General features: G+C 43.4%; 1 protein-coding gene across 5 annotated transcripts in view; it reads right to left on the reverse strand.

The window, feature by feature from the left end:
• The window catches only part of LOC132892043 (activin receptor type-1C), a 106,805-nt gene that overhangs the window by 25,570 nt on the left and 55,350 nt on the right, over positions 1–25,885 (reverse strand). For 3 of the 5 annotated variants that reach the window (XM_060930364.1, XM_060930366.1, XM_060930365.1), the window contains exons 4-5: positions 19,167–19,397; positions 11,729–11,896 (exon numbers count right to left, since the gene is read on the reverse strand). In XM_060930364.1, the coding sequence (XP_060786347.1) occupies positions 11,729–11,896; positions 19,167–19,397 (399 nt within the window). The remainder of the gene's footprint in view (positions 1–11,728; positions 11,897–19,166; positions 19,398–25,885) is intronic. The other 2 variants (XM_060930367.1, XM_060930368.1) reach the window with 1 other exon arrangement.

The raw sequence follows: 25,885 nt of genomic DNA on the forward strand, positions 1-25,885 counted from the left end.
GTATAAAATACGGACATTCCATATAGGTTGACATGTATGTAAGACTGGTGAAGCTGCTATAATTTATAATGATAACAGGAACTAGCTTGTTTCACAGACGTTCCCCAGCTTTATTGTAGCATTTTGTTGCTTAAGTATTAAACTGTTTATGTAAGCTGTTTGTGTCGTTTCTTTCCTCATACAGTACTTGGTTACGCCTTCGCTTGCCTTGCTTCTCCTGTCAGCTCAGGATTCCACAGGTATTTTGAGATTTTCATTTTAGCCCACTTTCCACAACAACTGGATAAAATTCAGTTAGATTACACAGTGTTTCACCTGCTGAGACAAATAATCACGGACATTTTCAACAGAATTGAGCGTTGGTGGATTTACAGGTCAGTCATAGTGTCATCGTGGTCCATCATGCTCATCGAATAGGTCGCAAACACACACACACACATGCATGTGGCCCTATGCAGCCTACAGTTATCATCCTGGAATGTGTCAGTGTTGTGTTCTGCTTGGATAACGAACAAGTACAAACGTCCAACTCAACTAATAAATTATAATCTGCTTTATGCTCATTGGATGAGAAGGTACAACTGGGGGTCTGCTTCAGCATTCACAGCACGTTCTCATGGCTGGGTCCTTGAGCAAGACTGTTAACTCTCAACTGCTCAGTTGTATCCTGTCTCAACTGGATACCTACACAGTGCAAAACCATCTTCACACACCAAACATGTCCTGTCTAATCAACTGTTTTTGACATTAAACTGTTCCTTGAATTAATGCAAACCCAACCTCGGTAATGCTTGTTCATCTGTACTTCTGCATTGTAACATGTGACGTTCTAAATCATCATATTAAAGCTGTACTGCATTTCAGATTTTTCAAGTTTAGGTCATAAAAATAATTTTCCCCAACACCCAATTATTTTTGTTTAGTGGACCGAAAGCAAGTATACAGTGTTTGAATGGATCGACCTTCGAGAGATTCATTAAACCCATTTTCATAACACACTAATGATCATGATCATGTCTCAAAGTAAGTTGTTAATGGTACTGGCTTCAAATTGTGAAATATTCAAAGTTAGTTAAATTAACCTACACCGTATGCAAAAAAAAAGTCAAATAAATGTAATTTAAAAAAAATCTTTATTAAAGCTAGACTGCCTTTCAGATTTTTCAAGTGTAGGTCATAAAAAGAATTTTCCCTGACACTCAATTATTTTTGTTTTGTGGACTGAAAGCTACTGAATTCGAATCACAGACTTCCAATTTTATTAGGGTTTTTTAAAATATATCAATTAATGAATTTCTCTCCATGTGGCCATAAATTCTCCACCATTTTTTCCTGCTCCACCATGACCCAATACAAGATACTATGTCATGCATCACGTGGTGGGCTTTCCCCGTGTATGCAAGGCATTATGGGATACAAATTTGAAACAGGAGAAAAAAATGGAGGACGCAAGTGTGCGAATGAAACGTGAAAGACCGACTACAGTAACGGAAAGAAAGAGAGAAGAAAAGACGTTATGTTATATGCGAAGGAAAGGAAATGCAGGACCAAACTAATAAATATAGGCGCTCAGCGAGCACCTCGGTGTGATCAGCTGTTCGTTTAGTGACAGAATGATGGAACTGTCAGTGCACGCTCAAAGGTAAACCTGTAGATGGCAGTAATGCAACACTGTGGATGCCAGCTGCTGTAAAACCCAAAAGAAGAAGATGGTAAACCTGCGCATGCGCACACGGACTTCCTCTGTCTGCTTGACTGCGCGAAGCGAGCGATTTCATGCACATTATTTGCTTTAATCCCCTCAAATTAAATAACTTCCCAGCCACAGAATGGCCTGATATTTTGTGATATTACAGAAATAAACAGATATCACAATGACCACATTTCAGACAAAACTAAACTGCACCGATTTTATGAAATCGAAAGGCTGTATAGCTTTAATGCATTTGTGTTTCAGTTAACAACTTGTTCCACACCAGCCTGAACCTGCTTTGGGAATTTTGGGAGCCCAAAGTGTCACTGTTCTACAAATCCTATAGCTGTATTCAAGCAAAAGCAAATTTATCTAAAGATCTACATTGAATGTGTCAGTCTGTCAGAGTTGCACAACGTAACTTTAAGCTAACACAAGCAAATGGCACACCAATAGATATCCCGGTAGATGGCTCCAGACTGGTAGCTACTCTAAGGCTACATCCACACGACAACAAGATTTTTTTTTTTAGCGGGTAAAAAAATATCGCGTCCACATGGGCAACGGATCAGTAAAATATCAGGTACATATGGCAACGCAACCCTTGCTGAAAACGATGTAATACACATGCCACACCTCTACATGCGCTGTAAGATGGTCCCATCGGAGACACCAGAACAATAGAAGAAGTAGGACGCATGCGCATAAACCCCTTCTTCTACCCGGCGTGAAGCACTCACAGGAACAAACACACAACAACAAGAAGATGGCTGCGACAACGCGAGGAAATCGTGCCTTCTGTGTGTACAAATTAGTTTTATTAGTGTGCATAGTTTTATATAATTTAATTTTCTTATTGTGTGTGAACATTTTGAAAAGCATTTTTATATAATTTATATGGGTGGCACGGTGGTGTAGTGGTTAACGCTGTCGTCCGGGTTCGAGCCCCGTGGCTGGCGAGGGCCTTTCTGTGCGGAGTTTGCATGTTCTCCCCGTGTCCGCATGGGTTTCCTCCGGGTGCTCCGGTTTCCCCCACAGTCCAAAGACATGCAGGTTAGGTTAACTGGTGACTCTAAATTGACTGTAGGTGTGAATGTGAGTGTGAATGGTTGTCTGTGTCTATGTGTCAGCCCTGTGATGACCTGGCGACTTGTCCAGGGTGTACCCCGCCTTTCGCCCGTAGTCAGCTGGGATAGGCTCCAGCTTGCCTGCGACCCTGTAGAACAGGATAAAGCGGCTAGAGATAATGAGATGAGATATAATTTATATAACTTTTTATATTGTGTGTGAACATTTTGAAATGCAGTCTTATCCAATAAAAAAAAAGAAATTCAAGAAATGGTTCAGTTACTTGTTTATTTAAAAGAAAAGCTGTTGTTACGAATGATGCGCGCGAGAGTGCTGCTTGTTCTAGTCATGTGGTTGTGACGTCATCGTAAACAAATCCGTTCTACTCATCCAGACGACTTCGCAACGGCGCCGTTGCCAGATTTTTCCACTCTGGAACCCGTTCTCAAAAAATATCGTTTTGGGCCACCCAAAACGCCAGTGCCGTGTGGACGCCAGGCCGAAACGATAAAAAATTTTATCAGATTCACCTGAATCCGTTGCCGTGTGGACAGGGCCTAATTGTCTCCACTGTGTGCTGTGTCTTTATAACCACATCACTTCTTTGCTCTCAGACTCCTATTGGCTTCTTGGTCATTTCTAAATCATTGCTGTCATTTCACAGTAGAGCTGTGGTCGTATCCTGATTAAACCTTACACTCAGGCTACATCCACACGACAACGGCAACGAGATTTTATTTAAAAAAATATCACGTCCACATGGGCAACGGATCAGTAAAATATCAGGTACATATGGCAAGGCAACGCTTGCTGAAAACGATGCAATACACATGCCACACCTCTAGGGGCGCTATAAGACGGTCCCATCGGAGACACCAGAACAATAGAAGAAGTAGGACGCATGCGCATAAACCCCTTCTTCTACCCGGCGTGAAGCACTCACAGGAACAAACACACAACAACAACAAGAAGATGGCTGCAACTACGTGAGGAAATCGTGCCTTCTGTGTGTACAAATTAGTTTTATTAGTGTGCATAGTTTTATATAACTTAATTTTCTTATTGTGTGTGAACATTTTGAAAAGCATTTTTATATAATTTATATAACTTTTTATATTGTGTGTGAACATTTTGAAAAGCAGTCTTATCCAATAAAAAAAAGAAATTCAAGAAATGGTTCAGTTACTTGTTTATTTAAAAGAAAAGCTGTATACAAAAGTGAATGCAATGCAGTGATTCATACAAAACAGCGAGAGTGCTGCTTGTTCTAGTCATGTGGTTGTGACGTCATCGTAAACAAATCCGTTCTACTCGTCCAGACGACTTCGCAATGGCACCGTTGCCAGATTTTTCCACTCCGGAACCCGTTCTCAAAAAATATCGTTTGGGGGCACCCAAAACGCCGGTGCCGTGTGGACGCCAGGCCGAAACGATAAACAATTTTATCAGATTCACCTGAATCCGTTGCCGTGTGGACAGGGCCTCAGCCTCTGCATGTTTCACGTCACTTGAGCTCATGTGCAAAAAAAAAAAACCTGTTGTAAATGAACCATTAGAGCCTGTCTACAAAGCTTTTCCAGGGACTATTAGAAGCTCACATAGCCCTTTAGAAACATCCATTATCTGTAGCCGCATATCCTGTTCCAGGGTCACGGGCAAGCTGGAGCCTATCCCAGCTGACTACGGGCGAAAGGCGGGGTACACCCTGGACAAGTCGCCAGGTCATCGCAGGGCTGACACATAGACACAGACAACCATTCACACTCACATTCACACCTACGCTCAATTTAGAGTCACCAGTTAACCTAACCTGCATGTCTTTGGACTGTGGGGGAAACCGGAGCACCCGGAGGAAACCCACGCGGACACGGGGAGAACATGCAAACTCCACACAGAAAGGCCCTCGCCGGCCACTGGGCTTGAACCCAGGACCTTCTTGCCATGAGGTGACAGTGCTAACCACTACACCACCGTGCCACCTCCTTTAGAAACATACATTGGGGAAAATAAATACATCAGAGCGGTCACAGCTTCTAGACAACAATATTCATTCATCCCCTTCGATCTGCAAGTTAATACATTCAAGACTGCTCTATTTTACTGCATAATTGATGATTGTTGTTTTTTTTTTTTTTTTTTTAGTTCCAGGAATCAGCTTCTGGGAAAGAGCTATGACAGCAAAAATGATCGTATACAAATAACACAAATTTGTCACTTTGACCCTTAGGATGGTTTTAGTAATCAAGCACGGCAGTCTAATCTAAGCTGGTTGCTATTCCAAGAAGATCAAGCAGAATTATCTGAACTGATTGACCACTAAGCTGAGAGTGAACCATGTGGACAGAACAAGCTGTGACTCTTCTTTTGACGTCACTACCAAGTCAGGCTGGCAAAATATTGAGACTCGAGATGGTTAAAAGAATGTATAAATAGCTAAGTGTGTAGAATGTTAAAGAGCATGCAACAGCAAACAAAGAGCATACAGTGAATATAAAAAGTCTAGACACCCCGTTAAAATGATCGGTTTTTCTGATGTAAAAAAAAAATAAAGACCACGATAAATTATTTCAAAACTTTTCACACCTTTAATGTGACCTATAACCTGTACAATTCAATTGAAAAACAAACAAATCTGTTAGGGGCAAAAAAAAAAAAAAAAAAACATATAGTAAGCTGGTTGCATAAGTGTGCACACCCTTAAACTGATACTTTGTTGAAGCACCTTTTGATTTAATTACAGCATTCAGTCTTTTTGGGGTGGAGTCGATCAGCCTGCCACATCTAGACTTGGCAATATTTGGCCACTCTTCCTTGCAAAAGCGCTCCAAATCTGTCAGATTGTGAGGGCGTCTCTTGTGCACAGCCCTCTTCAGGTCACCCCACAGATTTTCAATTGGATTTAGGTCTGGGCTCTGGCTGGGCCATTCCAAAACTTTTTTGGCGTCATTTCTGTGCTGAAAGATGAAATTCCTCTTCATCTTCAGCTTTCGGGCCAAAATTGACTGGTATTTAGAACTGTTCATAATTCCCTCCACCTTGACTAAAGCCCCTGTTCCAACTGAAGAAATACGACCCCAAAACATGACACTGCCACCACCATGCTTCACCGTGGCCATGGTGTTCTTTTGGTGATGCGCAGTGTTGTTTTTGCGCCAAACATACCTTTTGGAATTGTGGCCAAAAAGTTCAACCTTGGTTTCATCAGACCATAACGCATTTTCCCACATGCTTTTGGGAGAGTTCATGTTTTGTTTTTTTGCAAAATTTAGCCAGGCCTGGATGTTTTTCTTTGACCCTACCTCATAGTCCAGACATATGGAGAATACGGGAGATTGTTGTCACGTGTAGTACACAACAAGTACTTGCCAGAAATTCCTGCAGCTCCTTCAGTGTTGCTGTAGGCCTCTCGGCAGCCTCCCTGACCAGTTTTTGTCTCATCTTTTCATCATTTTTGTAGGGACTTCCAGTTCTCGGTAATGTCACTGTTGTCCCATAATTTCTCCACTTCTTGATGACGGTCTTCACTGTGCTCCATGGTATATCTAATGCCGTGGAAATGTTTTTCTACCCTTCTGACTGATACCTTTCAACAATGAGATCCCTTTGACGCTTTGTAAGCTCTCTGTGAACCCTGGCTTTTGCTGGAGGATACAACTGAGTAAATGTCTGAACTTTATTTGGGGTTAATCAGAGTCATTTTAATTGATGGCAGGTGTGAACCCAAAAAGACCAAATGCTGTAATTAAATCAAAAGGTGCTTCAACTAAGTATTTGTTTAAGGGTGTGCACACTTATGCAACCAGCTTATTGTACATTTTTTATTGATTATGTTTTTACCCCGGGCAGCACGGTGGTGTAGTGGTTAGCGCTGTCGCCTCACAGCAAGAAGGTCCGGGTTCAAGCCCCATGGCCGGCGAGGGCCTTTCTGTGCGGAGTTTGCATGTTCTCCCCGTGTCCGCGTGGGTTTCCTCCGGGTGCTCCGGTTTCCCCCACAGTCCAAAGACATGCAGGTTAGGTTAACTGGTGACTCTAAATTGAGCGTAGGTGTGAATGTGAGTGTGAATGGTTGTCTGTGTCTATGTGTCAGCCCTGTGATGACCTGGCGACTTGTCCAGGGTGTACCCCGCCTTTCGCCTGTAGTCAGCTGGGATAGGCTCCAGCTTGCCTGCGACCCTGTAGAACAGGATAAAGCGGCTACAGATAATGAGATGAGATGAGATGTTTTTCCCCCTATCAGATTTGTTTGTTTTTCAGCTGAATTGTACAGGTTACAGGTCACATAAAAGGTGGGAAAAGTTTTGAAATAATTATCGTGGTCTCATTTTTTTTACATCAGAAAAAACGACCATTTTAACGGGGTGTGTACACTTTTTATATCCACTGTATATGACAGGGTCAAAAATGCATGTGCATGTTATCTGAGATATCTGCCACCCAGGAAAACCATATGACTGCTTTGGATCGGCGTGAGAGGTGTGCAAGGAGGACACTGAGTGACAGAGCCAAGAAGCGTGGACACGGGAGGAGATGTTGAAATGGACTTTAATTTTTAATCGGGTTTTAATTCTCCTGCGAACCAGTCATATTTTTTTGTGTTTTTTTGCAGGTCTGCTTGGTATTTTATTTCCTTTTTTTAATCAGTCTATTTGACTATATTAATTCAAAGATTCAATCCTGGGTTATGTTTTTATTGTGTAATAAATGTAATTTTAAATTGGGTTCTGCTCTCCTGTTGGTTTTTAACTCTGCTCCTCTGATTGTTTTAAGAATCTGTAAGCCTTTCTAGAGTCCCAGGCTCTGCCAATTCCGAGGTGGCATTGTTGCTTTTTACATGTCTAAATTTGAGAATTTAATCTTAAGTACCACCGACGTTTTAGTTGCTGGATGGCGGGGCCACACATAGCTATGGAAAAATGAAGAGAGCACTTTATATGGTGACCACATAGCTGTAAGCTCTTTCAAAGGTGCTTTAAAGGAGAACTGAAGGCTAATGTTTTAATTATCAAAATTCTCTCATTTTATTAAATATCAGAATGCATTTTTGATCGCTATTTTGTCGCTGCTATAGCAAGTTGAGTGTCTGAAATATGCTCTGTAATATATCAGTCCATATGTCAAAGCAATGGCCATAAATGAGATTCGTTGAGACCTGTGCGAGGCATCATAGGACGGAAGTAAAACGTACAGCGGAAATCAAAGTCACCAACATCTGCCAACGTTGTCAAAAGACGCGCGCTCCCTCTTTCGAATGCTGATGTAATCAGGCTGGAAGTTTTGTTTGTTTTGACAGCAATCAGGAAAGTTTGAAAAAAGTAGGCAGTAATCGTCATTTAAACTCGTTTTTGTGCAATACTTCGTTTGGAAAACAGTTTTCAAAATGGCGGCACTGACACCTGGCTAACACTTCACGTTTCGAAGTCTCGCACAAGTCTCATGAAGATCGCGCAGATAAGCGACGCCTGCCGTGGACCAAACGAACTAAATTCAACACGGCTAAAAACCGAATAGGCCGATAAGTATAATATTTAATTGCAATTAGTTCGTTTCTTAGACAAGTATATTTTTTAAGTTTGTTACCTTGTTAACAGTTTCGGCGAGAATCTCCCGCCTTCTTCAGAAACAGTCACCAGATGTCGAGTGGTGACGTGCCTTATCAGCTGATGTTGCGTGCAGGAGGCGTGAACGTCCCGGGACGTTCACGCCTCCTGCACGCAACATCAGCTGATAAGGCACGTCACCACTCGACATCTGGTGACTGTTTCTGAAGAAGGCGGGAGATTCTCGCCGAAACTGTTAACAAGGTAACAAACTTAAAAAATATACTTGTCTAAGAAACGAACTTAAAATATTTGTAATAGTTAGACATAATGAACATCCACTACGTATTAAAAATAAGTTATGGAGAAGATTGTGCCAAAGAGGTACGCTACCTGGAAAAGCTAGGAAAAAAATTGGCGCGACAAAGAAACCATCTCCGCTTCAATCTCCGCTGCCGAGACGAAGGCGTCATTCCAGCAAGCCTCTACATAAAAAATCCGATACCAACAAGAAACGCGGAAAGGACCATCGAAAGAGCGCGAATGACTCTGGTAAGAGAAAGAATCAGATGCACGACTAACAAAATCAACAATTTAAACACAGAAATAGCACAAAGAAAACAAGAATTCAAACGCCGGTTCAAATTCAGCAGTGACATGGAAAAAAATATGGAAGAACATCTGAATGCAATACAAGAACAAGAGTTTTCAAAAACAAAAACACGCCATATTAAAAAACTGAACAGACTTATCAATAAGAAACAAAATAAATGCAAGGACAAGCAAACAAACGAAAACTGGATTTGCAACCTGTCTAAACACACACTAACAACAGCAGAACGCACTATACTCTCACGGGGACTAAACTATGCCATCACACCAAATAAAATCCCGCATGAAGAATTCGTATTAGCCACGGAACTAGCGTGCAATATGATACAGGACCAAGGACAGAAGGCCGCATTAAGGAATGAAATAGCAGGCATCCTCACCTCAGCTAAACCGCCACCCAGAAACATAACCAAACAGGAAATGGAAGCCATCAGAACACTCACAAAGAACAAGAAAATAACAATATTACCGGCTGATAAAGGGAGGACCACGGTTATCATGGACACTAATCAATATGCAAAACAAATGAATGAAATGCTCACGGACCCAAACACATATGAAGTATTAAAAAAAGACCCGACGGAGGAAAAGAAAAGAAGACTAAAGCTATTACTCAAACCGTTACTGGATGACAACAAAATCGATAAACAAACATACAACCACCTCATCCCCACAGCAAACATCACCCCCCGGATCTACGGCACACCGAAAATTCATAAACCCGGAGCACCACTAAGACCCATAGTAGACAGTATAGGATCAGTTACTTACAACCTTTCCAAGATGTTGGCAGACATAATCAAACCACTCCTCGGACTCACGGAATACCACTGCAAAAACTCAAAACAACTGGCAAAAGAATTAAAGGAAATCAAGATAAAAAAGGATGAAATGTTTGTATCGCATGACGTCATATCCCTCTTTACAAAAACACCGGTCACAAACACTCTCAACATAGTAGAAAACCGGATAAAAGCAGACAGAACCCTGAAAAAACGCACAAAACTTACAGTACAGGACATAACAAAACTATTACATTTCATTTCCACTTCCACATTTTTCCAATTTAGAGGCATAATCTATAGACAAAAAGAGGGATTTGCAATGGGGGACCCGCTATCTGCCACTCTATGTAACTTTTTTATGGAGGATCTGGAAACCCGAGCCATAGAAACAGCACCGGATGACTGCAAACCTATCTTCTGGAAAAGATACGTTGATGACATTCTTGAAATAACCAAAACAGGCCACACACAACAACTCACGGATCATTTAAACTCCATAGACAAGACAGGCAACATCAAATTCACACACGAAGAGGAAACGGACAAGACAATAGCTTTTTTGGACTTAAAAATACACCACACAGAAGAAGGGAACATTAGAATTACAACATACAGAAAACCTACACACACCGACCAATATCTTCTCTGGACATCAGAACATCCCATCGCACACAAAATGTCGGTAATCAGAACACTATACGACCGAGCACAGACCATTACGGAGGAGAAAGACAGACAGGAGGAGGAACAACACATCCAACAGGCATTAAAAAACTGCCAATATCCACCGTGGGCAATTCGGAAAGGGAAATTACAGACACAAATAAAAGAAAATAAACAAACAAGAAAAAACACCGAAAAAACAAACCGAGGCTTTGTCACACTACCATACATAAAAGGAGTTACAGAACGCATCCAACGATCCATGAGGAAATACCACATCAACACCCCGGTCAAACCATACAAGAACCTCCGACAGCTGCTAGTTCACCCCAAAGACAAAATACAACTGGACAATAAATGCAACGTCATCTATGAAATCCCTTGCCGTTCATGTAATAAAGTCTATATTGGTGAAACGGGCAGATGCTTCCATACTCGAAGGAAAGAACACCAATTAGAATGTGAAAAAGAAACAACAAGAAGACTCACAAGATCCGAAAAAGAAAAAGCACACCAAGAAAACCTAAAATCAGCCATTTCAGACCACTGCAAACGGCAAAATCACATAATGAATTGGGAAGAGGCCAGAGTCATTCGCGCTGAAGAAAATAGATTCCAGCGTTGGATTTTAGAGGCAGTGGAAATACGCAAGCGGGCGCAGAGGACGATGAACCGGGACGAGGGAGCGTATGCACTGTCGCACACCTGGAGCGCCATCCTGGAGGAGCGACCTGACAGCAGGAGGCGTGGACTACCTGTCAAATTGGGCGGGACGTTCACGCCTCCTGCACGCAACATCAGCTGATAAGGCACGTCACCACTCGACATCTGGTGACTGTTTCTGAAGAAGGCGGGAGATTCTCGCCGAAACTGTTAACAAGGTAACAAACTTAAAAAATATACTTGTCTAAGAAACGAACTTAAAATATTTGCAATTAGTTGCCAATACGAGTCACGATATCAGATTACTAATACCGAAAACATAATTGAATAACATGTTAAGAAATAAAGCAAGTTTAAAAATAACTTCAGTTCTCTTTTAAAAGTCACTTCTGAGCTTCATGAGAGCCGACACAGACAGCTAAAAGCATACAGTTCAAAATGTTGGATAAGGAACCCTATTATTCTCCTGAAATCACAGTTTAAGCATTTGAGCAAGATCAGCATGAACAAAACACCTTTGACAGAAATGCAGGATATTTTCTTCACTCTATTATCTTTTTGTCCAGAACAACTCCAGGGCTTTTAGGATAAATGCACCCTTGGATAGTCACTTGCTCATGAAGAGGTGTGCTATTCTCGGAGGAACAGAAAGAAAGGATTTAGCAGATACAGGTGAAAGCAGGAAGGAGAATCGAGTGCTGGCTCACCCTGAGTGCCGATGATCTCCATGTGAAGGTGAGCCAGGCCGCTGGCGATGGACAGCGCGAGGACGATCATGCCATCAACAGACACTGTGTATCTGTTCAGGTAGTCAAACAGTGAGCCGTGTTCATGATACTCTGACACCAGCCACAGCTGAGTCCATGAACCGTTATCTACACAAAGAAAGAGACAGACACACAGGAGTATGATAATGTGCAATTTCTTTTTATAGTCCATTTTGACATCCTAAAGTGAAATAAAAGTTAAATCAAGAATTCATCTCTCTTGGGGAATCTTCAGAGGATATATTCACTATATAACAGTACTCAAAGTCAAGGCCATTTAGGAAGTGAAGACTTGAGGAGCCCTTAGTTTTAAAAGCATATGAAGCAGCTTTTAAAAAATAAGAGTTCCTCAAGAGTTCATTTTCTAAATAGCCTTTAGTAAGTGAATCTTTGGAGGGGAGGGAGCATATGAAGTTATCACCAATACCTCATGAGGAACACCTTTACCTCACCCAGAACAGAGATACCTGGGCCCCACTCTGGAGCCAGGCCTGGGGAGGGGCTCATTGGTGAGCATATGGTGGCTGGGCCTTTACCCATGGGGCCCAGCCAGGCACAGCCCAAAAGAGCATTATGGGTCCACCCTCCTGTGGGTTCACCACCAGCAGGGAGAACCATAAGGGTACAGTGCAATATGGACTGGGTGGCAGTATGAGGCGGGGGATTATATTACTTGGCTGTCCTGGGAACACCTTGGCATCCCCCCAGAGAAGCTGGGAACAGGAACATTTGGGCATCACTTCTGAGACAGCTACCACCACAATCCAGAACCAGATAAGCGGTAGAAAATGAACAATGGAAATATGAAGTAACACTGAAGAGTACATTTATTTATTTAGAAAGATCTCATAGACACAGGCAGCATGGTGGTGAAGCAGGTATTGATGCCCTGTTACAGATCCAGGGTCTGCGTTCTGATCCTCAGCATTGTCTGTTTTGCCTGTCCTCACCATGTTTCCTCCAGGTTCTTCAGATTCTTTTCACCTCCCAAAAATATGTTGCTAAGTAGATTGGAAACTTTAAACTGCCTCGAGGTGTGAATAAGTGTGTGTATGTTTTCTTTTGGCGCTAGTTGGAAAAATAGATCCCTCATTGGTTGTTTGGATTAATAACGGTTCTACTTTTTTCTGAAAGGAAAACCATTCACTGTGGGATTCTATGTGGGAAACCTTAAAGGGTCCCCAAGTACTAAATGGAACTTTTCTTTTTAAAACGGCATACAGTTTGAACTAGTGTTGTAGTACTTGAGATTGGTCTTGGTCTCGAGACCGGTCTCAAGACCACTTTTTGAAGGTCTCGGTCTCATCTCAGAATCGGCTGGATTTTTATTCAGTCTTGACTCGATCTCAGACATAGAGGACTCGGGAATTTATTTCAAGACCAGTCAAGACCACAACTGTGGGGATTTCACTAGATTGCCTGTGTATTGTCTGATTTATTTGTTAATATCGTTACTGTGATTGGGTCTAAAATTTCCTGAGTCAAATGCGACCAATAACATGACTCATTGCTAAGCAGGGCTTTGAACCGGTTCAAGGAACGAAAACCGGGAACTTTTTCTATTTCACATGGAACAGAAACAAAACCAGAAACTTTATTATTTTTTATGTTCCGGAACAGAAACGCTTATTAAAAATAATGGTAACCGGTTAATACCGGTTTTTATTTCGTTCCTCAAAGTTTCCGTAGCCTACAAATAAAAAAGTCATTCTTCTCCTGCGCAAGTTTCTATGACCCGCTGGGGTTCACTTCCTGTGTGACGTTCGCTGACTGAATGGAGAGAGCGGGAGGGTGGACTACTATCACGTCTCCACGTGATAAGTGAGTAAGTGCATTACTGAGTGTCTGAGCAAAGAAGAGCCTGAACGTTGCAACCTCCCTATTGGCTGTTTGTAAAAATGTATCAATTGTTGCCCTTCCCACGGGAATCATCGCGGGCTCGAGAGACGAGACCTGACGAGTTAGTTTGTTGGTAGCAGAACAAAATGTCTGGACACAAATCGGGTTTTCAGAAAAGGAAAGAAAATAAACGGAGGGTCGAAAATACAAAAAAGGAGGCAGAAAATGCAAAACGAGTTTTAAGGTAGGACAAATGGTTACTTTTCTGAGGCAGCCCGCCGTGGCTGCAGGCTTTCAGTTGTGTCATTGAATGGTTACTTTTCTGAGGCAGCCCGCCGTGGCTGCCTGCAGGCTTATTTATTATAGCCCATTTAGTTAAAATAGTTGATATAAAATGTTTATAGTTATAGTTATGTGATGGTTGTCCTGATTTAGACTGGTGTTTTTTTGGGGGGGGTTGCGCGATGTTGCACCCGGGTCCAGATTAGGGCAGAACCGGCCCTGGCTACATTTCAGGTGTAGTTTGTTTTATGTATGTATGTACTTGCATAGATGTGTACTTGGTCTTCCAATATGGCGCCTAACAAAATCTCGCGGCGCGGTGGCGTCATGCGGTAGCCCTCTATAGGACCTGACTAGCCTTTGGTAACACACTAAACTAATTATCTTTCATTTTTGGCACTTTTTCTGTTTGTGTAGATGGGAAGACATACTGAGAATCCAAATCACCAACATTTGAAATAATAATTGTTTTGAATTATTTCTTGTCTTATTTAATGAAGGTTGTAATAGAATTAGCCTACATTTGGCTTAAGCTGGATGAGACAGAGACATAATTTTATAGCCATTTGTTAAACAGCTGACAGGGAACGTAATTAACTGTTCCGGGAACGAAATTTTTTTGTTCTAACCGGTTCGGGAACGTCTATTTAATGGTGGAACCCAAAACCGGAAACGTTAAAATTCCGTTTCTGTTCGGAATGAACCAATAGGAAAAAAATTCTGGTTCAAAGCCCTGTTGCTAAGTTTAAATTTTTCTTCCTGTTAATGGCCGTTACCCCTCCCCGACTCCCCTTCACACCCACTGGTCTGGTTCTGGTCTTGACTTGGTCTCGCCCTGTCTTAGTCTTGACTTGATCAAACTTGACCCCCTCAAAGTCTTGGTCTTGTCTCGGTCTCGACGCACTCTGGTCTCTGTCATGACTTGGTCTTGGTTTAGGTGGTCTTGACTTCAACACTAGTTGGAACCACTGGTACTGACCTAGTGGTCTATGGAAAAAAAAGTTTGGGGAAAAGACCCCCCACACAGATATGAGCAGAATTTTGGTTTATCGACAGTTAAAGCTAATTTCCATCAAACCTTTTTGACCCTGTCCTTGAGGATGGGTATTAATACAACAGCCTACACTTTAGTTCCATCTACATGTCTGACAGACCTGCTGCAGCTGTGCATCTCATCATCTCATTTCTCTCATTAAGAGCCCCTCTACAGCAAATGAGTGAGACAAGTTGGATAACATGCTGACTAACAGGCCCATCAGTGTCGCCATGTGGTATGAAGAAAACACAAGCTGGGCTGCATGACATATCCTGAGCTCCAGAGAAAGCCACTTGCCTATCTGAAAGAGAAGTCAGTCAGATGTCAAGTACATTTGGCTTTTTCATTTCCCTCTCTGTCTGGTATGGTCTTTCGTTAGACTTCTAGCTAATGGAAACAACACTAAAAGAGATCATTACTCTTTCTATACATCAAATGTTAGCATCCCTCAAAGCTTTACGAATGAACTTTGAGCCACAGTGCTGTTAAATGCTCGATTCTGATTGGCCAGAACATACTGAAAAACTGTTCTCTAAACCAGTGCAGGTTGGAATGTGTTTCTCTTAGCAAGGTTTACAGTAATGGGCTCATTCTCATCATTCTCACATGTGATCGTTTCTGTAGTAACAGCTTCCACAGGGTCTTGTATGGCAGACATGCTATGTCAAAAAAGTGTAGTCATTGGTATGGTGAATCACTTCCTGTGAGAAGACTTTAATTTTACAGTTTTGGAAGGCATCTCCAGTGTCAGCGCTTTGTAACAGTGACAGACGAAGTTTTCGGACATCTTCAGGATGGAGTGTTTTTCACGCTTTGTGGTTCTTGGTCACATGACGAGCTGGATTTTTTTTTTTTGGTCTTATTAACTTCAAGAGAGAGAAAAAAGAGCTGCTATAAGTGAACCAGGGAACTAACTGTTTTTTCGGACATTCTATAATGAAAATGACATGTTCTTTTATTTTTTTTTTTATCTTTGACTTTGATCTAAGTCAAATAAAACACTAAAGAGTGCATTGTTACTGGAGAATAATCAACTTCAGTGTGGTAACAGTAACTCCACTTCATGTCAGGCCACATTACACCACCTTGTCATTGATTATTGATTGATTTTTCCTAACAGCATACACCCAAGTGCTTTATTCCTTACTGACATTATCTTAAAACATTCAAAAAATAGCCCGAAAAGATATTTTGACCACAGACATATACAGGAGAATATGGAAGTCATGACCTCCAAGCCAGAGAGAGAGAGAGAGAGAGAGAGAGAGAGAGAGAGAGTGTGTCGTGTCAAGTCAAGTCAAGTCAACTTTATTGTCAAATATGCTATACATGCTCAACATACAGCACAGACGAAATTTCAGTCCTCTCTGACCCACGGTGCAAACAGGCAATGCAATAAATAAAAATAGAATAATTGAAATAAACAATATAAACAGTATAAACACTCTAGATAAGAACTAGACATAGACTAAACACTCATATATATATATATATATATATTGGAGCAAATAAACAGTCAAGGGCACTTGAGGTACAGCAGGTAAACATGAAATAAGCAGTATAAGCAATAAACTAATGGCTGTTAAGGTGAGGTAGTGTGGAATAGTGCAAATGAGCGAGGTAAAGTGAAATGTGCAGTCCCTGAGTTCAGTGTGTTAATGAACGTTGAGAGTACGTGTGTGTTGGGGGGGGGACTGTGAGGGTGACATGTCAGATGTTGAAGGGGGGACAGGTAGTCTGGTTAACACCAGACCATATCACAAGTGAAATATGGTCTGGAATCCGCCTATTGAATTTCTCGTAGGGGAGGTGTGGTTTACGATCGTCAACGGCCGTTTATTGGACGTTGCGAATGTCTATCATTTGGCGTATACGTAGCCCATGGCCAATCATGGCAGTTGTACCCGGTGACGTAGTTAGAGCGCCGAAGAGGCGAAGAAAGACTGAAACGCCAAATGCTGTTCTTTTTTTAAAACAAACTTTCGCTCTAAACTATTCAGAACAGTGTCTAAAGCTTGATCGAAAGTTTGGTTCATATCGCTCGCCGCCATGTTAAATGTGATCCGTAAACAGTCCCAAATAAACTACAAGCTTCCGTTTGTCGAGTAGTACGCGTCACCGTCTTTCCACCCCTCCCCACTCTCTGATTGGCTCCCTAACTCAGGCGAGCCTTTAGACCATAGTTTCCATGCTGTCTTTTCAGATCGGAACGATTGTGCAAAGCAGCATGGGATTTCCCAGGCTAGGGGACAGGGGTGTGTGCAAGCAGAATCTGTGGCAGGGGGCAGAGGGGGGAGGAGGGGCAGAACAGGGAGGGAGTTGAGCCTCCTGACCGCCTGGTGAAAGAAATTGTCCTTGAGCCTGCTGGTTTTGGCCCGGAGACTCTGCAGTCTCCTCCCCGATAGCAGCAGACTGAAGAGGCTGTGAGATGGGTGGGTGGGGTCACCTGCAATCCTGATGGCTTTGCGGGTGAGGCGGGAGTTATAAATATCCATTAGAGAAGGGAGAGAGACACCAATGATCCTCTCAGCTGCTCTCACGATGCACTGCAGAGTCTTGCAGCAGGACACCGTGCAGACGCCGTACCACATGGTGATGCAGCTGGTCAGGATGTTCTCGATGGTGCCTCTGTAGAATGTGTGCATGATGGGGGCCGGGACTCTTGCTCTCCTCAGTTTGCGGAGGAAGTACAGACACTGTTGGGCTTTTTTGGCCAGTGATGCAGTGTTGTTGCTCCACGACAGGTCTTCAGAGATGTGCACACCCAGAAACTTGGTGCTGCTCACCCTCTCCACTGCAGCACCGTCGATAGATAGTGGAGCATGCTGGGTGTGCGCTCTCCTGAAGTCCACAACAATCTCCTTTGTCTTCTCCACGTTCAGGCAGAGATTGTTGTCCTTGCACCACATGGCCAAGCAGCTCACCTCACTCCTGTAGATTGTCTCATTGCCATTGCTGATGAGACCCACCACAGTCGTGTCGTCCGCAAACTTAATGAAGAAATTGCAGCTGGATGTTGGTGTGCAGTCGTGGGTCAGCAGAGTGAAGAGGAGGGGCTCAGCACACATCCTTGGGGGGCCCCGTGTTCAATGTGATGGTGCTGGAGGAGTTGCTGCCGACCCGTACAGTCTGAGGTCTCCCCGTCAGGAAGTCCAGCAGCCAGTTGCACAGGGAGGTGTTGAGTCCCAGCTGGTCCAGTTTATGAATGAGCTGCTGAGGAATGATTGTGTTGAATGCTGAGCTAAAGTCTATGAACAGCATTCTGACATACGAGTCTTTTGTCTCCAGGTGGGTGAGGGCTGAGTGGAGGGCAGTGGAGATGGCGTCATCGGTCGAACGGTTGGACCGATATGCAAACTAGAAAGGGTCCAGGGCAGGGGGGAGGGCAGACTTGATATGCCGCATGATTAGCCGCTCGAAGCACTTCATGAGGATGGGAGTGAGTGCGACAGGGCGGTAGTCATTGAAGCAGGAGGGAAACTGCTTCTTCGGGACCGGGATGATGGTGGTGGCTTTGAGGCATGTGGGGACAACAGCCTGGCTCAACGAGATGTTGAAGATGTCTGTAAAGACATCTGTGAGCTCCTCGGCACAGTCTCTCAGGACACGACCAGGAATGTTATCAGGACCCGGGGCTTTCCGTGCATTTGTCATCCTGAGAGCTCTCCTCACGCTGTCTGGGGACAGTACCAACACCTGGTCACCGGGAGGTGGTGGGGTCTTCTGTGCCGTGGTGCTGTTGTCTGCCTCAAAGCGAGCGAAGAAGTCGTTCAACTGATTCAGCAGAGGCATGGAGTTGTCACAGGTCTGCAGCGAGGGCTTGTAGTCTGTGATGGTCTGAATCCCACGCCACAGGTTCCTGGTGTCTCTGCTGTCTGTCTGTCTGTGCGTGTGTCTCTCTGTGTGTGTCTGTCTGGGTGTGTGTGTCTTTGTGTTTCTGTCTGTCTGTGTGTGTCTGTGTGTCTGCATGTGTGTGGCTGTTTGTCTGTGTGTCTGTCTGTCTGTCTCTCTGTGTGTGTGTCCGTGTCCGTGTGTGTGTGTGTGTGCGCGCGCGCACGTGTCTGTGTGTGTCTCTCTGTGTCTGTTTGTGCGTGTCTCTCTGTGCATGTCTCCGTGTCTGTCTGGCTGTCTGTGCATGTCTCTGTGTCTGTCTGTCCATGCATGTGTCTCTCTGTGTCTGTGTGTGTCTGTCTGTGTTCATGCATGCGTGCATGTGGCTACCTTTGTTATCAGCTGCGATGAAGCCCAGAATGTTCTCATGCCGAAGCATGATGGTCTGGTAGATCTCAGCCTCGCGGAACCAGGAACGTTCATCTCGGGAAGAGAAGATCTTCACGGCCACATCTTCTCCTCGCCACTTCCCTCTCCACACCTCTCCGAAACGGCCCTTACCGATGCTCTCCTGTAGCACTATGGTTCGTGCTATCGTTCTCTGTACCAGCAGTGGCAGCCCTGAGACCCACATACCCACTCTTTCAGTCCAAATACACTGTATATTCTGCTTATATACAGCACATTGTGATTACAGAACCAACCGTGAAATGAACAGAAGCAGACAAAACAGCATGGAACATGTTTGGTGAACTGGTAAAACACTAGTTATAGGATCCTGAACATTCAACAGAACTGTCTACCAAAAAAAAGTAAAGTCACTCAACTGCTGAAGGAAAATCCCTCATAAAGTCTTGGAAATTATTTTTTTCACCCTAATATACACTATATGGCCAAAAGTATGTGGACGTCTGACCATCACACCAAAATGTGGTTCTTCCTCAAACTGTTACCACAAAGTTGGACGCACACAACTGTATAGGACGTCTTCATACAGTATACTCTCGCATTACAATTTCCTTTCACTGGAACGAAGAGGAACAAAGAGGCCCAAACCTGTTCCAATATGACATTGCCCCGTGTACAAAGAGATGTCCATGAAGATACGATTTGCCAAGCTCAAGGTTAGAGTAGAAGAACTCAAGTGTCCTGCACAGAGCCTTGACCTCAATACCACTGAACACCTGTGGGATGAATTAGAACAATGACTGTACACCGCCTCCTCATCTGACCTCAGGAATGCTCTTGAAGCTGAATGAGCACAAATTCCCACAGCCATGCTCCAAAATCTAGTAGAAAGCCTTCCCAGAAGAGTGGAGATTATTATAATAGTTAAAGGGGCACTACATCTGGATTGGGATGGTCAAAAAAGCATGAGTGTGATAGTTAGGTGTCCACAAACTTTTGGCCATACCGTGTATTTTGCTCCATTTTAGAAGTACGTTTTGCTTACAGTGTTTGGGGTCAAGGCCAGCAATGTAACAGGAAAAAGGCTGTAATAGTACATGAACTTGGCCCCCACCTGAAAGATTTAATCATAAACCCACATTTTATTTCTTAAGCAACTGTGCTCGAATCGGGTAACACTTTGGTATAAAGTTCACAAATAAGCATATTATGAAAAACTCACTTTTTCAGTGCATTTGCACATACATTGGGTATCCGGAGCCTACCGACCCACAAACTCTGAAATAAGACACACAGTCAGTTTCTTTTGTGCTTCAACAAGCCGTTCAGATTCAGCTCCTCTTTCTATGTCACAAGGAGATCACTAGAATTACTCCGCCCCCTTCATCAGAGTATCTCCACTCATGTCTTGAGAACCTCCTTTGCGAATGAATATCCTTGGGTTTCAGTCACATGACTTTTCATAGTGGTTTTACTGGAAGTGAAATAGCTGGAGGTCTAGCAAACCAAAACGGCTGCCGTAGTGCAAACAACTAGCAATAACTTATCAGAGTATGCTGGTAATTTAGAAGCCACTGCTGGCTTTAGATATATTCAGAAGATTGCTCTGTGCAATGGAATCGACCCCTACAGTCTGGGAAAGAAGGATTTGTCATACGATCTCGAAAACTGCCCTTCAGTCGAGTTCCCCGACATCTCGAACTATCTGGTGTTGCAGACGTCCTTCTACACCGCAAAACAGATGAAAGCGTGGAAGAGTATGGAGGCTTACAACTTTTTTGTATGTGGCTGGGTAAAGGACCTCGGGATCAAGTCACTGCCCAATGAAACCTGTCTTGTTTTTGCCCGTGGAAGTAGGTTTTTTTTAAGCTTTTCGTTTGCGTCTTTACAACGAAGTGCGGCAAGTTGAAGTGTAAACAAACAACAGTTGGCTTGATTCTCACTTGTGTTGGCTCTTATCTCTCAGCTAAATCATTCACAAAGATCATCAGAAACCCCTTTAAACACCTGGATCTTAGTTAAACAAGACGGAGAAGTGATCACGGCGCATTGTAACTGTACGGCTGGGGAAGAATTTTGTCGCGACCTTCATGCATATGGACTTTGTGAGGAGTAAACAAAGAAACAGCTGGGGACTTTAGCGCTTCGTGACTAAAAAAAGTACCATAAAATAATGATACATAGCAAGAAAAGTACTTGGAAAACACTAAGGACGTAGCTGAGATGGAAATACAAACCTTTCACCAAGTGATCACTGCAAACTCGAGCATGCTTCAACTCGGCTCCCTTCGATTTCACCGAGAGGTTCAAAAGCCACCTTTCTTGACATCTTTTTGTGAAATCCTGTGTTCGTTCACCCTTTTTTATTAGTTCACGGGGAACCCTGAAGAAACTTTTATCAGTTTCACAGTTTGATCAATTCGAACAACCTAAAACAACGCAGGCATAAGGAATTTTTCATGCAAGCAATGCACCTTCTCTGTACAAACGCTTTGTCAACTGAGCTTTGGTCGACCACCAGCTAAAGTTTTGAATAACTAATGAGGCGGATGTGATGTCACGTGAAACCCAAGAATTCATATGGAAAGTGCTACCTTACTGGCCAGCAGAAGATTTGGGGGGGCTGTTGCAAGGGAGTAACTTTGATTTTGACATTGGTGGGGACACAAAAGTGATCCAAGGCAGAGCTTCCGAAAGGTGTTTTTTTTTCCATTAGCAATCATAATTTCATGTCATGTAGATCTTATAGGTTAATGAGGGCAGCTGTGGCCTAATGGTTAGGGAGTTGGTCTTTGGATCCCAGGGTTGCAGGTTCAAATCCCATCCTTACCTCTCCCTACATCTCCATCCATGGCTGAAGTGCCCTTGAGCAACCCAACATTGCTAGAATCTGATGATTTATTACTTTTATACCACACAATTTCTAATTTGTGTTTAAGCAGTCGTTCTGTCTCTTCCACAGAAATACATGAAAATAAGAATTAAAAACTTTAAGCATTTTTAGCATTAAATATTGGGTTTTTTTTTTAATTCAATATCTGTATTGTTTGACATTGGGGGGGGTCTCAAAATTCACTGACTGCCTTATTGAGACACTCATAAATAGGTGCTACTGGTGGCATTTTCTATTCTGTAATTAAGCTCAAATTTAGTTAAAATGATATTTGGATATATAATTTAGTGATTGCCTATTATAGCATGATTATGATTACATTAGTATTGCATTTGTAGAATACCCGCATTTTTTTGTCTTTTTGTTGCCCCTCCATTTTCCATATCATGTCTTTTTGTTGCCTGTTTCTGTGTTCGTAACGTGTTATGATTTTCACTGCAGATGTGCTTGTGACTCCTTTTATGTTCATGCTGCAGTTACCAATATTCGTCTGTAGGTGGCAGTAAAGGACCATGGATTTGTTGTATCTAGCCTAGTAGTAGTAGAAAGAGTTCTCTGTAAGACAGTGAACGCAGCAGACTCAGCAGCAGACTCAGCGGCTGTCACGCTGTTGATTCTGAAATGCAAGTCGCACATCTGCATGGCCATGCAGTAGCCTACATCTGACTACTTACATTCTGTAAAACCATTAGGTCTATAAATTTAACATTCATTCATCGAGGATATTATCCAACACCAAGTTACATTGCTCCAGCATTCCTTTTCTCTGCAGCTATGCAGTAGCCTAGCTCTGATGCGTCCTGTCACGTTGCTAAACCTGCCTATCATGTCGTCCATGATACTCAAGTCAGCATGCGAGTCGTAGGGCAAGCATGCGTGGACATCGAAGTCCAGCTCAATTTGTAGGCTGATGGAGAGTGGGGGGTGCGTGGGGTAGGTCAGGTGTGTACGTGTGAGATACGGGGGGTTGATGGGCAGGTAGTCATGGCTGCTGTGGGAAGTGTGCTGCTTTTACAGCAGATGGAGTGACAGCTGGGATAGCCAACCATGTAAGTTAGCGAGAAACAGGTAGCTAATCAGAGAATGTATATCTACGTTAGAGGGGGGATTATTAGCAGTGTCATACATTTAACCCTTTGTGTGCCATATAATCATTGCTCAGGTTAGGACATCGGTTTTATTGATCGTGATTACACAGTAGCGGCTGAATATTGGTAGGGACATGTCCCTAGCGTCCCTACCCAAAATTACGCCCTAGGGCTGTTGAGTGAACAGTGGCTCAAACAACCGCTATACAGGCGCTTGGCCCAACACAGGAGAGCCAGCTCCTCAGGCCAGGACTCGGCTGTCTACATTCATCTTAACAACAAAGGACAGTCATTTCAGGATTGTAATGTACGCATTTCAGGCCAAGTTTACATTAGACCGTATCTGTCTCGTTTTCTTCGCGGATGCACTGTCCATTTACATTAAAACGCCTGGAAACACCGGGAAACGGGAATCCGCCAGGGTCCACGTATTCAATCCAGATCGTGTCTGGTCCGGTGCTGTGTAAACATTGAGAATACGCGGATACGCTGTGCTGAGCTCTAGCTGGCGTCGTCATTGGACAACGTCACTGTGACATCCACCTTCCTGATTCGCTGGCGTTGGTCATGTGACGCGACTGCTGAAAAACGGCGCGGACTTCCGCCTTGTATCACCTTTCATTAAAGAGTATAAAAGTATGAAAATATTGCAAATACTGCCCATTGTGTAGTTATGATTGTCTTTAGGCTTGCCATCCTTCCACTTGCAAGTGGTAAGTGACACGCATGCCCGACATGCACTGAGATCACACACACAGCGGCTCAGTCCCAAATCACTGCTTGTGCGCTTCACTCGCGCGCTCTGTGAGCTGCGCAGGGCTGGAGTGCGCACCCTCCAGAGGGCACTCGCTGTTCAGGGCGGAGTGATTTGGAGCGCAGGATGCCTGCGGACCCGAGCGTATCCGTGTATTGGCGTTGCTGTGTGCACACTAATCGTTTTAAAAACATTAATCTGATGATCCGCTGATACGGTCTAATGTAAACCCCACCTTAGCCAGAGAGGATCGTTGGTATGAGCGAGGAGTTAAAGAAGCCATTTTTGTCAACCTGGAACAGCCATCACTGAACAGAGGTGGGGGTCTAAGACATCATTTGTCAACCATCTACAAGGCGGTATTGGACACTCTTCCCAGACGGCTGGGTGTACGCCAGGACCCAGCTGTTTTCAGTGACTCACAGGAGGACAGAGAGAGTCAGATTGCCATTGATCACCCTAACGGACAACCCTTTGATCACCCTAATGACTCGCCGTTCACACCCAGCCTCCAGTGACCCACACCAACATGATGCCTCAATGACACCTTAGATGAGCTGGTCATCAGAATTCTGATTCTGATTCAGGAGAGGATAAATATCTGATACTCCCTATTAGTCAGACAGAACTGAGGAAGCCTTTTGGACGAGAGGTGAAACGTTTTCAAGAATCTTCAAGCAAGTCCAGTTGCCCTTTTCTACCACCCACAGTTTACTATGACCTGGATGATTGAGAATCTTCACAGACAAGTGGCTCATTCTCATTTAAAAGAACAGGCCGTTCCTCAAATCAGCTGTTTTGAACAGGGCTGTTTAGATGGGGTGAGAAGGGACAGGTTGTGCTTTATCCTTGTCATAGGCCAAGTTTACATTAGACCGTATCTGTCTCGTTTTCTTCGCGGATGCACTGTCCGTTTACATTAAAACGCCTGGAAACGCCGGGAAACGGGAATCCGCCAGGGTCCACGTATTCAATCCAGATCGTGTCTGGTCCGGTGCTGTGTAAACATTGAGGATACGCGGATACGCTGTGCTGAGCTCTAGCTGGCGTCGTCATTGGACAACGTCACTGTGACATCCACCTTCCTGATTCGCTGGTGTTGGTCATGTGACGCGACTGCTGAAAAACGTTACGGACTTCCGCCTTGTATCACCTTTCATTAAAGAGTATAAAAGTATGAAAATACTGCAAATACTGATGCAAATACTGCCCATTGTGTAGTTATGATTGTCTTTAGGCTTGCCATCCTTCCACTTGCAAGTGGTAAGTGACACGCATGCCCGACATGCACTGAGATCACACACACAGCGGCTCAGTCCCAAATCACTGCTTGTGCGCTTCACTCGCGCGCTCTGTGAGCTGCGCAGGGCCGGAGTGCACACCCTCCAGAGGGCACTCGCTGTTCAGGGCGGAGTGATTTGGAGCGCAGGATGCCTGCGGAGCCGAGCGTATCCGTGTATTGGCGTTGCCGTGTGCACGCGAATCGTTTTAAAAACGTTAATCTGATGATCCGCTGATACGGTCTAACGTAAACCCCACCATATTTTGAGCAAAGTACGTCACAGACATTTCATTCAGACCTCAGGGAACTGTGTGAACTTGTGGAAAAAGAAGATAATATGTCACCTTTAATAATGATGAAATACGACATGCAGAAATCTTTAGCACATCACAAGATAATGAAGTATACAATACATATATATATATATATATATATATATATATATATATATATATATATATATATGAATGAACATGTTAACTCATCCTGTAAATTAATATCATGACTTATGTAAAATTTACAAGATTCTCTGATATAAATACAAATGAAATATACTGATAACATTTTCACCTGTGGCATGAAGCGCAAGTATACAGTGTTTGAATGGATCGACCTTTGAGAGATCCATTAAACCCATTTTCATAGCACACTAATAATCATGATCATGTTGTCTCAAAGCAAATT

The sequence above is a fragment of the Neoarius graeffei genome, chromosome 9 (genome assembly GCF_027579695.1).
Source record: "Neoarius graeffei isolate fNeoGra1 chromosome 9, fNeoGra1.pri, whole genome shotgun sequence".
NCBI classification, from domain to species: domain Eukaryota; kingdom Metazoa; phylum Chordata; class Actinopteri; order Siluriformes; family Ariidae; genus Neoarius; species Neoarius graeffei.